General features: G+C 29.4%; 5 protein-coding genes across 8 annotated transcripts in view; 2 read left to right on the top strand and 3 right to left on the bottom strand.

Annotated features, from left to right (window-relative positions):
• Crb (cell polarity complex component crumbs) overlaps nucleotides 1-2927 on the top strand; it is a 31045-nt gene extending 28118 nt beyond the window's left edge. For both annotated transcript variants that reach the window (XM_070310002.1, XM_070310001.1), the window contains one exon: nucleotides 737-2927. In XM_070310002.1, the coding sequence (XP_070166103.1) occupies nucleotides 737-973 (237 nt within the window). In that variant the 3' untranslated portion in view covers nucleotides 974-2927. The remainder of the gene's footprint in view (nucleotides 1-736) is intronic.
• A 1205-nt stretch (nucleotides 2928-4132) lies between these two features.
• Nucleotides 4133-6365, bottom strand: Endog (Endonuclease G). Its single transcript, XM_070310005.1, has 5 exons — nucleotides 5998-6365; nucleotides 5377-5570; nucleotides 4995-5231; nucleotides 4665-4845; nucleotides 4133-4437 (listed from the first exon to the last, which is right to left on the bottom strand). Exons 1-5 carry the CDS (start codon nucleotides 6262-6264, stop codon nucleotides 4339-4341), a joined length of 978 nt encoding a protein of 325 aa, XP_070166106.1. The 5' UTR covers nucleotides 6265-6365; the 3' UTR covers nucleotides 4133-4338.
• Nucleotides 6366-6742: 377 nt separating this feature from the next.
• On the bottom strand, nucleotides 6743-9644 carry Rad9 (cell cycle checkpoint control protein Rad9). Of its 2 annotated transcripts, XM_070310003.1 has the most exons (6): nucleotides 9476-9644; nucleotides 8927-9129; nucleotides 8693-8857; nucleotides 8304-8460; nucleotides 7837-8008; nucleotides 6743-7541 (listed from the first exon to the last, which is right to left on the bottom strand). In XM_070310003.1, exons 1-6 carry the CDS (start codon nucleotides 9507-9509, stop codon nucleotides 6857-6859), a joined length of 1416 nt encoding a protein of 471 aa, XP_070166104.1. In that variant the 5' UTR covers nucleotides 9510-9644; the 3' UTR covers nucleotides 6743-6856. The 2 variants fall into 2 exon arrangements, with proteins under 2 accessions (XP_070166104.1, XP_070166105.1); XM_070310004.1 differs by lacking the exon at nucleotides 9476-9644 and having other exon boundaries at nucleotides 8944-9101.
• Nucleotides 9645-10042: 398 nt separating this feature from the next.
• Nucleotides 10043-12444, top strand: Vps29 (vacuolar protein sorting 29). The gene is made up of 4 exons (XM_070309859.1): nucleotides 10043-10170; nucleotides 10569-10760; nucleotides 11052-11287; nucleotides 11583-12444. Exons 1-4 carry the CDS (start codon nucleotides 10168-10170, stop codon nucleotides 11698-11700), a joined length of 549 nt encoding a protein of 182 aa, XP_070165960.1. The 5' UTR covers nucleotides 10043-10167; the 3' UTR covers nucleotides 11701-12444.
• A 101-nt stretch (nucleotides 12445-12545) lies between these two features.
• Ufd1-like (ubiquitin fusion-degradation 1-like) lies at nucleotides 12546-14682 on the bottom strand. Of its 2 annotated transcripts, XM_070309858.1 has the most exons (5): nucleotides 14580-14682; nucleotides 14331-14451; nucleotides 14109-14263; nucleotides 13299-13850; nucleotides 12548-12897 (listed from the first exon to the last, which is right to left on the bottom strand). In XM_070309858.1, the coding sequence occupies exons 1-5, from the start codon at nucleotides 14580-14582 to the stop codon at nucleotides 12826-12828; spliced, it is 903 nt and encodes a 300-aa protein (XP_070165959.1). In that variant the 5' UTR covers nucleotides 14583-14682; the 3' UTR covers nucleotides 12548-12825. The 2 variants fall into 2 exon arrangements, with proteins under 2 accessions (XP_070165958.1, XP_070165959.1); XM_070309857.1 differs by lacking the exon at nucleotides 14580-14682 and having other exon boundaries at nucleotides 12546-12897; nucleotides 14331-14463.
• Between the last annotated feature and the right edge of the window lie 632 nt (nucleotides 14683-15314).

Here is a 15314-nt window from a genome sequence, read left to right as displayed (position 1 = left end):
TATAACATACTTTTTTTTTTTTTTTTTTTTTTTTTTTTTTTTTTTTTTTAATTAAAAGTTCCAAGCATATATACATTTTTTTCTAATTAAAAATTAGAATTTGTTATATTGATTTTATCATATTATTATTTTTATATTAGAATATTACCTTTCATATAGAGAAACTATAATTTATGAAAAGATCGAAACATTATATATAAGTAATTTTTTAAATATTATTTTTTATTTTTTTCTATTATAAATATTTATTATAAATATAGGTGTGTGCGTGTGCGTATATTGCAAACTTTTTATAAATTCTGCCATTCTTTACAAAGACTATTAAGCTTATTATAAAACGCCAGCTTTTACATTGAATCGACGTTTTATACAAAGGCCTAACGTAAGCCTTTTCGTAAAAAGATTGATTTTACAAAAAATTTATAACGTATGTAATGTAATATTATATTCTGTAAAGTTATTATCATACAAAAAATATTTTCTTGTTTTTAAATTTCTCTCCCACTCCTCTCTCTCTCTCTCTCTCTCTCTCTCTCTCTCTCTCTCTCTCTCTCTCTCTCTCTCTCTCTCTCTCTCTCTCTCTCTCCCCCCCCCTCTCTCTCTCTCCCCCCTCTCTCTCTATCGAATTAATTAACTATAATGTATGTATGTATGTATGTGCTAAAAAATAATTACTATATATAAATATATTTATTTCTTTAATAATTAATAATTCTAAAAAATAAATATTTTTTAGCGAGATACTGTAGTTAACAAGTTGGGTAGCCAAGTCCTCGATATAGCAGTGATTGTGGGCCCGATCGTGGGCTGTCTTCTTCTCATCGCTATTGGCTCCCTTGTTGCGTTTTTTATGATGGCAAGAAAAAAGCGTGCAACACGTGGCACGTATAGTCCCAGTGCTCAAGAATTCAGCAATCCGCGAGTGGAAATGGATAATGTAATGAAACCTCCACCAGAAGAAAGATTAATCTAATCGAAGACATATAATTGATTTAATTAAAGCAATGCAGACAAACCTCGATACGTGGAAGCTGCTTTTTTCAAAAAAGGGCAGATTTTATAAGCGCAAACAAATAAGGATAAAATTATGCTTTTGTATTAAAATTTTTTTCTGAGATGTAGTTTTTCTGAAACGAGGCAAGATTCTTCTAACATCAAATTTTTTACTCAATGTGTAAATTAACGTCACGATTATATTTACGATATCATAATATTCAAATTATTAAAACTTATGTTATATCTCTTAACATGACGTTGAAATTAACAATTAATTTCGTCGATTTTTTGTGTTCCACATATCGAGGAATATATTTGTATAGCCTAGTCTTCCGAAAACGCGATTTGTTCGATTGCGAAGTTTCTCAATTTAAAGAATGCAAATTACTTGATGAATGACCGTAAGTTAAAACGGTTACTCGCGTCTCCTAGTATCTTCGTTATTTCATTACAACAAAAAGGTATAAAAGAATTAGAAAAAAATTTTCTATAACTTTTTTTTTTTTTTTTTTTATCTTAAACTACTTTGAGACTAGTTCAAAAATTTCTATGGAATCCTTTTAATTTGTTTATTATACATTGATTATATGGGCTAAAAGATTTTAAAATTAATAATGAGATAAATATGCATAAAAGCTTATATTTTACCAATCATTTTAATTTTGAGATACATTTTGCGAGATAGAATTTTGAGTGAAATGTATCCTCAGTCAAATGTAGACTGATAAATAGAAAAGTGATTTAAAATGATATATCTCAGAGCAAATAAAAATGATTAACACTTTCTCCCTCATAAGCATTTATATCAATCATCTAAATACAATATATCTCAAACATATCAAGATGATTGATGTAATTTATTTTGCATATTTATCAATAATTAATTTAATAATAAATCTTCTCGCAAATATTCTTCGATGACATTTTGCCATCAAAAAGAAATGATTATTGATCAAATTTTGTTAATAGGTTTCGGAAACTCCGCATCACGTTGGTATGAAATAAAAGCATTATGTTGCTTCAAGTTTCCTGAATACTATAAAGCCATAAAGAATGCCCTAGGGAAAGATACATATGTGTGCAACATATGTTTTAAATAATTTATGTTTCGGAAATTATTAAAATTTTAAATGAGAATTTATTTAATTGCATCTGTGGGACCAATAATAATGCAAATAGATTCGAAAAATCGGAAATTTATAAATCCAAAAATTCTCGAAAATAAGCTCGAGAAGTTTCGTATCTAAAAGATACATGAATTTTAAAATTTATGGATATTAAAAGCAATAAAAGGATTTCATAGAATAACAGTAAAGAGAGTGATTTATGCCTCTCTCTCTCTCTCTCTCTCTCTCTCTCTCTCTCTCTCCGAAACACGCTCTGTAAATGATACACGTAAAATAGATCATGTAGATTGTAGCAAAGTGTACTTAAAGCTCTCAAAAGTGTCCTTAAGATGTTAAGCAATACTCAAAGGAGGCAAATCCTAGCAAACAAACCCGTCCATTTTAGTGCCTAATTTTTCGTAAAGAGATATTATTTATAAGTGATGCATGTAATATCAATAGAAGAAAAAACAAAAGAAGGAAACTGGACAATATTAAAAAAAAAAAAAAAAAACGTACAAGGGAAATATATGGAAGATCTCTGAGAATAATGCATAATGCATATGTTCTTATGTTTGCAAAGAATAGGCGAATTAAAGGAAATTTGCAGGAATTTGTTTTGCCAGTTTAAATTTTCAATTCTTAAAATTCCAAAGATTAATTTTATAAAATTGCGTATTTCTTTATTGTATTGTTTTCTGACTTCATTTATGTCATCCATTCTTTTTCTTGCTGTTTTCAAACTATTTAATTCCTTTTTATTGCTATTCATTACACACACACACACACACACACACACACACACACACATACATACATACATACTGTTTCTTTTTAATTTAATTAAATTTTGTTTCCCTCTAAAGTTCAATGTTATTTAATTATGTCATATGTTATGTAATTAAATTTATAATAATTTTTCTTTTAATTTAGCTTTAATAAGATCTTTCCTCTTAGAAATCATAATCGTAACATATAATCTTTTTATCATTTTACCTTAATTTATTTCTAATATTCTTCATTTTTCATTCTTTTATTAAATTTTATCTTCTTCTAATTCGATTTTAATCCGTCATCCTATTTTAAATTAATTTTTTTAATTAAATCGTGTAATGGAATTTCTTTTAATTTGCCTATCTTTCTCTCTATGCGTGAATTATATATAATATACTATGGCATAAATATCGTTAAGCGGCGACAAATATTCCGACTTACTGTGAATAGATGACAATTGTGTCGTCGAGCGTTTTCGCGATGCTAGCAAATTAGAAAAAAAGAGAACTTCAAGCGCTCGCATAAGACTGGCGCTATTGTCACGTCTGTTAATTTTGTACATAGACTAGCTCATAAACCTAGAAGATTATTAAGGACTTTATCAAATTTAGAATTTTTGTATGGCTATTAGTATTATTTAATGATAACAAATGGTACTTAATTAATCGGTACGTAATTATATTACCACGACCAAAGTAGAGCGGCGAAGTGATTTTAAGAGTTATAAGAATTTATTCTATAAAACGCAAGTTTTTTTGTAAGCATATCTGATTCATCTTTTTAAAGCGTTTGTTCAAGACTGAATTTTTAACATGAAATGAAAAGAAAGAAAATCTGAAGAGGCCTAAGTATATTCTATAAAAGTAGATTAAATTAATCCATTTTTTGTAATTTTATTACTTTATTATGCTAAAATATGTTTAAAAATTGCCCAACTACGTGTAATTTAGGAAAATTAATATCTTTTTCTCTCATTTGTGTAAAATTTTTCATAAAAATATAATTTATTTCACAAATATATCTTTACCCAGACTTTCTCTACCTCTCTTGGCAAAAGAGATGAAGGAAATAAATATGTAAATTTCAACATGAGCATTTTATTCAATGTGATCACGACAAATCGAAATATAAGGGTATTCCCTATATAGGGTGTGTTACATAAGATATAAGGCGATTCCGAGCGGATAATTAAATGTACAAAATCAATAAATACCATACATAATTTAACAAACAAATCTATATTTATTACTTCGATAAAATATAACTAAGATAATACAAAAATGTCGTAATTGATAAAATTTCTAAAAATTATATACAATAATAGTTTTACAGAATTTTTAATTGATTAGACATATATATATATATATATAATGCTTGATGACATGTCAGAAATTAAAAATCTTTAAAATTGTAAGTAATTCAAAATTGAGATTTTTTTATCTTTTAAGAGCGGTTGTTAAAGCTAGATTATCCTTTTACCGTTCACCTTGCTTAATTTATCGCGTGATATTTTGTCAAAGAATAAGAGTCCGGCAGCGCGTTCGATTCTCTCTAGTGGCACCTATTAAAATTGATTATATTCTTACAATTATTATATTTTCATAAATTCATTTCTTACATCTTATTTTACATAATCAAGATACTAATAAATATTAATAGATACTATAGCTTATTATTTAGTTTTTTTACTACTCTATTTTATTTATTTAATCTTAATATACCGATTAATTGTTAAGGATTTAATTGTTTTTATCGCACAAGACTCTTAAATATAATATATACATGTACCTGGAAATTACTGAGTGGCGTGTTATCATTGATTGGCGTGTTTGGCATCACAAAAGCTTCCATATCCAATTTGCCGTCATTTGTCTCTCCAACAATCACCTTGTAGAAATGAGTAGGTACCGCAACATTATTCGCGCCTATCACTTCGTAATGTACATATTTTTTTCCATCTGATTCTTTCCTATAAATAAAACAAATTAAATTGAATTTTTATTACAATAATTTTAAAAATTAATATTATAAGGAAAACAGGCTAATAAGAAAATATTTGTTGTATAATATATTTTACAAGAAGCAAAATGCAAGAAAATTACAAGGAAATAGACGCACTTGGGAAGATACAATGGTCCTGTGCACACATAAACATCTTTATAGACATTTGTCAATTTTCGAACATATTTCTCCAATCTGTTCCAGGAATCTCTGTTGAAGCCCACACCGATTTGCGGTGCCATATTGGAGAGAAGAAAGGTTTGCTCCATGTGATTTTGTTCCATTCTATGATTTCCAGCTGCAGCCAAATGACCACGGTCATAGCCACTTCCCTTGTAATCTATATTCTCTGATCTATCAGCATCTCGTTAAGATTAAGATTCAATTAATTTTAGCAAATTAATTTACTAAATTAAATTGTGATCTTCCGCTTTTGTGCAATTTTAATATTAATATGTAAAAGTTATTTCAGTAATTACGCTTTTATTCTCTCGTTCACCTGAAGAAAGGATGTATACTCTGATCGGGCTTGAACTCGCATTTTGAACGATCCACTTCATTCTTATACTGTAGTCTGTCTTTAGTCAAGTGCTCAAACACCCAGTGAGCGACTTTATTTCTCCTGTCGTACGACAATACAAAATCCTCGTACGACCTGACATGATCCAATCCGGGAAAACCAAATTTCATAATCTGTCATAATGTCCAGTATAATTTAACCATTATAATTCTTATCATAATGCTATAATTATTAATGTTTCTCTAAACATTGCTATATTATTAAATTATAAATATAATATTTTATTTAAAGAGAAAAAGATGCTGTAAGAAAATTTTTTATTATATGCCACACAAAGAATGTGACATCAAATTACTTATTATGGTACGTGCCAATATAATTGAGTATAATTTAACTCTTATTATATTATCTTTTATAATATATTTACCCACCCATCCCACCCCCTCCCCCCTCCTTGCCACCTTCCTCATCATTCTGTTATTAAATTGATTTTTATTATAAATTATCTAACTTCAGATAATTTGATAATCTAATTATTATCAAATTATCTAAATTAAATACCACACATTAAATAAATTTGTTTTTAACATTATTACTTACCTGCGACACTCTTGTAGCGATGGAGGACACTTTGGAACCCATTTGGCGGTTGCTTTCAGCGGATGTCAAAGAAGTGGCCGCCGAAACAGTACCAAACAAGGGCAACCCTGGCATACTCCGAATCGGCATCCTCGATAAAACGCTTGTTTCATTGTCTTTCTCGTTCAAATGTCGCCTCTGTTCGGAGAATTTGCCCAGATACCAGCCTCCCAAACCCACACTGGTCAGGGCGGTCAAGGTACACGCTACTTGCCTTATACCATTCATGTTTTCCTTATATTTTGTTATAGTAGCATCTGGGAGAACGAGCTCTCAACGAGAAAACTCATCCAAAACGAACTTTATAATACGAGGTTAGAATCACATACATAGGAATTGTGCGAAATCGTGAAAGGGACAAATGGATGAACAAGCACACGTTATTGTTGTCATTGTTGATGTATTGCGTGATAATATACGGGGTGTCTCGAATATATACATAAAGATAATTATAAAATTTATATGCCTATACATGTGTGTGTGTGTGTGTGTGTGTAAAAATATCTATAAATAAAAAAATTTAAAGAAATATTCATGTATCATACCTTTAGCAATGTACTATAAATTGTATAAATTAATATGTATTCACGAAAGAAAGATAAAAACAAATTATCCTGTTATTTTCCAAATGAAGAAAAAAAAAGATATTATTAATCATTCATGAAAATCAATTAAATAAATAATTCTTTTTTAAACAAAACATTATATTGTAGTTAATTGTCTAGAAAGTCTAATGTTATGAAGTTACTCCGTTGTAATATTGAGCAAATTGAATTGAATTCCAGTTTGCATACATATATAATATATGTGGAGATATACTTCAATCGCTATTATTGTCGTCAGAGTCTTCTACCAAGATAATATCGTGACCAGGTAACATCCGAGGATCAAAAGTGTTCTGAAAACATTTCTGGAACACCAACTTGGCTCTCTTGGCTGCCTGGCGTAACGGCGGCGGTGAATGCGGTATGCTCTCTTCCAAGTCTATACACTTTTCTACAGTCTGCTCTTGCAATTTGCAATCCTCTTCGTCGCTTGCCGACTTTCGTTTCGCGATGTTAGAAAACACCGAACTTACCAGTTTCCGCTGGTCATCCGGAATCTTTTTGCTAATTACCGAAGACGTTGCATCGACAGGATTAAGCAGCGAACGATTCTGTTTCAAATTTCTCTCTTGGGCGCTATTTATAAAATTATTTGCTTCCGAAACAATGTTTACAGAAGTCTGGGTGAGCGTCCTGTCCATTTGATTCGTCATTTTCTTTGGTTTATTCTTAAATGTATTATTGACCATAAGGTCGGCAGGAAGAATGGACTTTTTAATTTGATTTGAAGATTTATTGATGCGTTTGGATATGCTTCTTGAAGAAACACTTTTTTTTCGAGCACGTTGCACTTGTCTGTTGACGATCGACGAATCCGATTGACTATCACTATCCGGACTCAGAGTTGACAACAGCAAATTTGCCTCAAATCCCTGATTCTTCAATGTAAGCAGCATTGGTCTGAAAAATATTATATACAAGATCAAAAATTTATTTATCAAAATATTTATTTATTCGAAGGATATGCGCGCACACAAACATAAAATTATGAATATTAATATATGAAATCAGCATTTATATAAAATCTTAGAATATTAGGGAATATTTATTTTGGTAAAATTATTATTTAAAATATATTATTGTATAAAGTACAGTTATATTTTAACATAAACATTTTCTTTTTCAATATAATTATCCATTTAAATAAAAAAATATACTAAATAAAAGGGTTTAATGCGTATACTTTAATGCATACCTTCCTGCTGTCTCAAAATTTATATTGATTGGGATGCCTATGCTTTCGCTAAAAGCGAGTAATGCTCTGACTTCTTTCAAACAAAATGTAATGGTTGTCTCATTGCCCATTATGTAGCGATCAAATTCCCCAATACCAAAGGCTAATTGGGTGCGCGTAGTATTTACCATAACTGTACAAAAAAATTAATTAACATTATTCAAGAGTAAAAGTAAAAACTAAAAACAATAGTCCCGTTATTAAATTATTAAATAATAATTTAATAATTATTTCATTATATTTTTGTGTATAATGTTGTATCGCATCACTGAATTGTTGATTGTTTGTTGATGTGTATTAACTGCAGCATAATATGCAGCATATCATTAACTAATTTTTTATTATCTTGTTTTTTTTTTTTATTATATTATATTAAATTATATTTTACAGATTTATTTAGTGTGCCAAAAGTTGCACACTTAATTTACCTGATGCATCATCTACATAGTTCCTAAGAAACAACTTGTGTAGCGTTATCTCAAGTGTTATTTCAATCAGATTTTGTGGAAAATTTTGCAGAGCGTCCACAAACGTTCGAGCCCGCGATGTCAGTTCGTTTGTCATACCAGCTTTAGTATACGATGCCTATTCAATTCAGACAACTTTATTAAAAAGTGATTAACTACATATCATAAAAATTTAGACCTAGGATACGTACAGCATTCTTTTCCAATATTAAAAAGTTATATTTATCCAAGTTTTCAAAGTATAAATACTTAAAGATATTAATTTACTTGAATATATCAAATTATTCTAGCTTTTGAATTGAGTTTTGCACTTAAAGTTAAGCATAATGAGAAGAATATTTTCAGTGTACTTGCAACTTTTCAGGATCCAGGATAGGTGACAGATGGGACTTGTTGACACCGTTCTTATATTTCAAGATAAATACTAGATTGCAGGAGTCTACCTCTAAATGAATGTGACAATTTTCCACTTGTTTGTCCAATGTATGCGCAGATTTAAAGACAGTCATAGCACTCTGCAAAAATTACAGAATAAATATTAAATATTTAAATATATAATGTTGAAATAAAATAATAGATATTACTCTCATCGAAATTTTACACTTTTGTGCCTCTTCTTCTTCAATATCTCCAAGTATATAATAAGAGAAGAAATTTTTGTGGAATGTAACATCAGAATATGCCGATTTTGCCATATTGACTGTACGAAAAGATATAAATTCCTGTTGTGGATTCACATACATCTCATCCCCAATCTTTGCCAGCATATGTATCGCTTTTGCCAATACTATCAATCAAGAAGTATTAATTAACAATTAAATAAAAGCTTTCCAAAATTATTAATCATCTGGAAGAAATTTTTTTATATTCTGATATATGTATTACATTAAATTATCCATAAGATTTTATTTTATTTGAATTATAAACATATGTATAACATATATATATATATATATTTGTAAACAATATCTGGAAAGGAGAGGAAACGTATATCAATAAAACAAGCAACAAAGGAAAAATTTAGACATGAAATAAATAATTAAGTTAAATTATAGACAGAACAGCGATATTTTTTTGCACAACTATTAGCCTGAGCAAAATATAACCTAAAGTAAAAAAAATTAATGACGTACCCTTGACATTTCCCCCAGGTACAATGCATTTCATATTGATAACTTTGTTATTCTAAGTAAAATCGATATTTGTAAAAAAAAGTTTTCTTTATTTGTAATAATTTTCTGGAGAAAAGGAACTGGGAAATTCATACTTTTTCGCGCGATCATAAACACAAAAATTATAGACTGTTCGGTGCAATTCAAAATTCAAATCAAACTAAATAACGCCATAGATGATAGATGAGATTTGGGCTGCGATCGAGAAGACGCTAGAGATGCTTCGAAGCGTTGCTTTAATCTTTAATCAATCAACATAGAGAAATCTTTACTCTTTTTGTCCTGATTGACCAATCAAACACTTCGAAGCATTTCTAGCGGCTCCTCGACCACAGCCATTGGCAGTGATCGGGAAGACGCTAGAAATGCTTCGAAATTTGATTGACCTATTAGGACAAAACGAGTAAAGATTTCTCTACTCCGATTGGTTAATGTAATTCGCTAGAAATGCTTCGAAGTATCTCTAGCGTCTACTCGATCGCAGCCCATGCTACATGCTATCCTCTTTTTTTTTAAAAAGAATTTGTTTGTATCCCCTAGTTTGACATTTCTCTGCCTCTTATCTCTATGTGATTCTTTATAATAATTATTGATATCGAGGAGATTATAAGTATCGGAATATATTAGTATATAAGGATTTATAAAAGGAAATCATGGTAAGTGATGCAAAATTAATTTGTAAATTTGCTAAAAACCGAAATATGATTGTTTTAATAATCTAACCTCAAAATAATAATGGTTTCATACTTATCTTGTATGCTAAAATGATTAATAGTGTTTCGTTAAGAAATAAGTCTATACACACACACATACACATATGTGTGTGTTTAATCATCATTAAATATCTTATAATATATTTTTTCTTTTTTATTTCTTTATTATTGAATCATCTGTTTGGGATAAAATCTTAACAGTGTCTATATATATAAATTCCTTTTATAATTTTTCACTGAAATATGTATATTTAATGAAAATTATTTAATATGATTCATAAATCTTGTAAAATGGCTTAATTTAAAAACAGACATTTTTAATTAAAAATAAGTTTTTGCAGCTTGTGTTGGTATTGGGCGACTTGCATATTCCACACAGATGTAGCAGTCTTCCAAGTAAATTCAAAAAACTGCTAGTACCTGGTAGAATACAACATATTTTATGCACTGGCAATCTTTGTACAAAAGAATCTTATGATTATCTCAAAACACTAGCCAGCGATGTACATGTAGTTAGAGGAGATTTTGACGAGGTATGTACAATATTATTTCAATAATAGTTTTTTCTTATTTATATGAAAATATAAAAATATTTATACAATATTGAATATTAAATAAACATATACATATATACATACATACATACATGTATAATTAAATATAGTCATAATCAAATGCAGTAAATATAATTAAGTAAATTTATATATGTTGAAATTAAAATATATAAGTGTTAAGATAAAATATATTTAAATCGATTTTAAAAAATTGTATCTTTAAAAATATAAATAAAATATGTATGAGAAAAGGAGTTTTACTTGTTACAGAATCTAAATTATCCAGAACAGAAGGTAGTCACTGTGGGCCAGTTCAGAATTGGGCTTTCCCATGGGCATCAAGTGGTGCCATGGGGTGATCCCGAATCTTTAGCATTGATACAGAGGCAATTGGATGTTGATATTCTGATATCTGGTCATACTCATAAATTTGAGGCATACGAGCATGAAAATAAATTCTACATTAATCCTGGATCAGCTACTGGAGCTTATAACCCTTTAGACACGTAAGGCTAAAAAATTTTAGAAGAAAGAAAAAAAAAGTTCTATACAAAAGAATTTCTCTACAATATACAAAGATTTTATATAAAAGTATCTCTTAAAAACAAAACAAAAAAAAAACGACTTAAAAACTATTTCTTTGTGTTGTGATTTTTTTTTTTTTTTTCCCTTTAAATTTATAATTTAAAATACTTCCCGAAAAAAAAAAAAAAAGAAAATAAAAGACTTATTAGGGAAATTAATTTGTGACAACAATTAATTTAATACAAAATCTTGTTTTAATTTTCATTATTTTTTCAGATCAGTCATACCATCGTTCGTATTGATGGATATTCAAAGCTCAACAGTGGTCACTTATGTGTATCAACTGGTTGGAGATGAAGTCAAAGTAGAGAGAATTGAATACAAAAAAAGTTAGAGTCAATGGAATTTTCAGTATGCGTCTATCATTGCGATTATATCCAGAATTCAATAAAAATGCGCATAAACATGTAATATTTGCAGGGCACTTGCAATTCACTTCGGATTAATTAATTAATTAAGCATAATTAATGAATCGTATATTTGTTGTAAATAAAATAATATCGATTATATATTATGTAAAATAGATTTTCTCTTAGATTTAGAATGAATTAATAGATGAAGCAAAAACCTAAAGCAAATCCTAAAAACAGCTATTAATAATTGAAAGAAATTTCTTTTACATGCAGGGTATATCAAAATTCGTGGTATGATCTTTGCCTACATATAGGACTCGTCAAAATAAAAACGTCTGAAAGATGTTTTGAATACTCTAATCTATTTTATATAATTTTATCATTTTTTTATAGAATTTTCTCTATATAATGTTTAATATATTGTTCTAATCTCTTCATTTTTTACATACAATATCCCGCAATTATACGCGTTTATGCAATTGTGATTCAATTCTAACTTCTAACTAATTAAGCCATAAATAATGTATATCACTTGTATTATGCACATTTGGTCTAATTAGCAAGTTTATAAATTTGTTTTTCTTTGCATCTGTCTGCTATTTACGAATAACGATAGACGAGTTCGCAGAAATTTGTTACTTTGGAGTATGATTTCTTTATAGAGGATCAAACATTTTTGTAGCCTATATAGTAAATATAAAAAACTGATTATGAAATTTTATAAATTTGTCATATATATACACACACACACACACACACAATACCAGCGGTATTTTTTCAAATATGAAAAAAATAAAACATTTTTATATCTAAAAAAATTAATGGAAAATAAAGATACGCCAAATTTATTAAGAGATAGTAATAATATTTACAAATAGTATCGATATGAATATAACTCTGAAGCAAAAAATTGATTATTCTTTAATCACATTTTTGTAACAAATAAGAAACATCATTCCACAATAGAACATTCTTATAAGAATATTATTTCAATCAAAGAAAAATATTTATTCAATCTCTAAGATAAACATTCATAAAAATTAATTTATAAATTAAAAAGGATAAACGCTTGTGTATTTGTATGTGCACCCGCATTTGTTGTTTTATTATTTTCTAGATTTCCTCAGAAGAGTGAATCCTTCGCCACTGAACGCCTTAAATTCGTCTGAATCCTTCATCTATAATAAAACAATATTATATCAATCATATATTCGCGCGCGCGCGCACACGCTCACGCACGCGCGCGCGCACACACACACACACACACACACAGAATAAGTTATTATAAAGATAAATTTCTCAAGTATATTATAACGTGCAAAATTATTATAATTCAAAATAATTACTATATATTAAATTAAAAAGTTTACATTTTGTTTTATAATTTGAAATATTGTAGATTGTTGTGCGATTAAAATTATTGAAACAAATTAGATATGAGAATGTATAGATTATTATTTCAGCTTAAGATATAAATATATAAATTCATCTATATATATATATATATATATATATATATATATATATATATATCCAAGATGTTCATATTTTATCATTTAAATCTAACTTTAGTAATTACCTCTTTATTATTTGTTGGCTTCATGTTGCGCAGAAATCTAAGAGTGCCTATCTGATAATCATAATCGGGTATTCCTCGAACATAAATCGGTTTAGCAGCCAAAGTTTCCTGCTTGGGTGTGTCCTTGCGCTTCTTTCCGTCCAGTCGAACGCCCTCACCTTTGAAAGGCACGAAACCAGTCGGCGCCGGCATCAAATCGGCCAGATCCTCCATCTCGTTTTCCTCCTTTTTTATCTCTCTCTTTGGTTCTTTATAACCAACTGGCGGTGCAAACTCTACATTCATATCACATTCAATGATACTAACTGCCGAACCAGGTCTGGTCTCAAGAACACACATCTCGTAAATTTTTTGATTATATTTGATAGCAATTAAGTCGCCTGTAGTCAAACAGGCAAAACTGCGTAGACCATTCTCCAGCACAGCCTTTGGATTTGTAATGTCTAGGAAGTCTTCCGACTGTGGCTGAAACCGCGAGAATGTTGCAACTGGTAACGATACACTCTCTACATTTAGCAGCTCACCTTCTTCCAATAAAAGATTATGCATCATCTATAAGAAAACAGTAAATATTATTATATATAATTATTTTAAATTTATTATATTGAAATTGCTATAAATGTGTTATATTACTGATATATATTACTGATACATTATAAAAAGTTATAGATACTAGATAGGGGAAATATTTTTCATTTACTCTTTAATGATAAATGAGACACAAAATTTCAAATGATACTTTTATTAATTTTAGTAATTTGATAAAAGTCTCATGACAACTTTACAGTGAAATTTGTATCGCTTACTTACCCAGTAAGGTAAATAGACTTTGCCTTCATCAGCGATAAACTCCAGCACACCGCAGTGAGTAATTCTATTTGTTTTCTTATTGATCAATTTGAACAACATTGGATAAATAATATTAAGCCTGGTGAGTTGTTCCAGAGCGGATGGTGGCATAATTACTGAAAAATAAACGAATTAATGCAAAATTTTCTCTTTATTCTCATACAACTGGCAGTCTTTACTAACTTTTGCCACCACGCTCGACATCCTGACGATAGGTGCCGGGTAACATCGACACCGAAAAGCATTTGTACTGAGTGTTGAAAGGGCGTGGGACCTCCGGAAACATGTTAAACCCGAATTGAAACTGAAAAGTCATTTTAAATAATAAATCATTCACCTCAATCTATGTTTCAAAAAACAGTTTAAAAAACATAAATTCCGTCAAGATTTATCACATCTTAATATTTATCTTTCTCCTCAAATCTTTCTTACCATATTTGCAATTAATTTTCTTGACAATGTTTTATAAAACTTTTGTTATGTAGGAATGATATAAATTATAGCGTTTTCGAAAGAACGGGTTAGTCCGGATTTACAATAGATATAGTAAGCCTTTAGCCTTAAGAAATTGACTAATCACAGTCGAGTATTCTCCTTATACTTAATTGTGATTAGTCAATTTCTTAAGGCTAAAGGCTTACTACATTTATTGTAGATCCGGACTTAATTCAACCCGGATCAATTAATCACTATATTTTACTATGAATTCAAGCTTTTTATTAGCTGCATTCCGATATTAACTGTCAGTACTGAAAATGTATAGTTTATGTCACGTGAACTATAGATTTTCAGTACTGGCAGTAAATATCGGAACCCAACCATTGGACGTTATCTAGCAAGGTGTACAGATGACACAGTGTACTACACATTATCACACGATTGACTGTCAAATGAAGAAATTCAAAGTTCTGTATTTGATAGCCAATCGCGTGATAATGTGTAGTACACTGTGGCATGTGTGTACCTTGCTGAAAAACGCCTATTGGCAGAGACGATGCAATTTCACCAAGTCTGGTTAGATGAATCGACGGTTAAAATTAGCAGGATGGTTAACTGAAATGACATGAATGCTTGGTTTTCCTTCACTTCTATTTTCTGTTGGCCACCTTGTTAATTTTGACGTTGGTTCATCTAACCGGACTTGGTGAAATTGGCCCTCAGAGCGAT

The sequence above is a fragment of the Polyergus mexicanus genome, unplaced genomic scaffold (genome assembly GCF_030449975.1).
Source record: "Polyergus mexicanus isolate NDT 795.1 unplaced genomic scaffold, iyPolMexi1.0 SCAF_17, whole genome shotgun sequence".
Lineage (NCBI taxonomy): Eukaryota > Metazoa > Arthropoda > Insecta > Hymenoptera > Formicidae > Polyergus > Polyergus mexicanus.
This window is presented reverse-complemented; position numbering and strand designations above follow the sequence as displayed.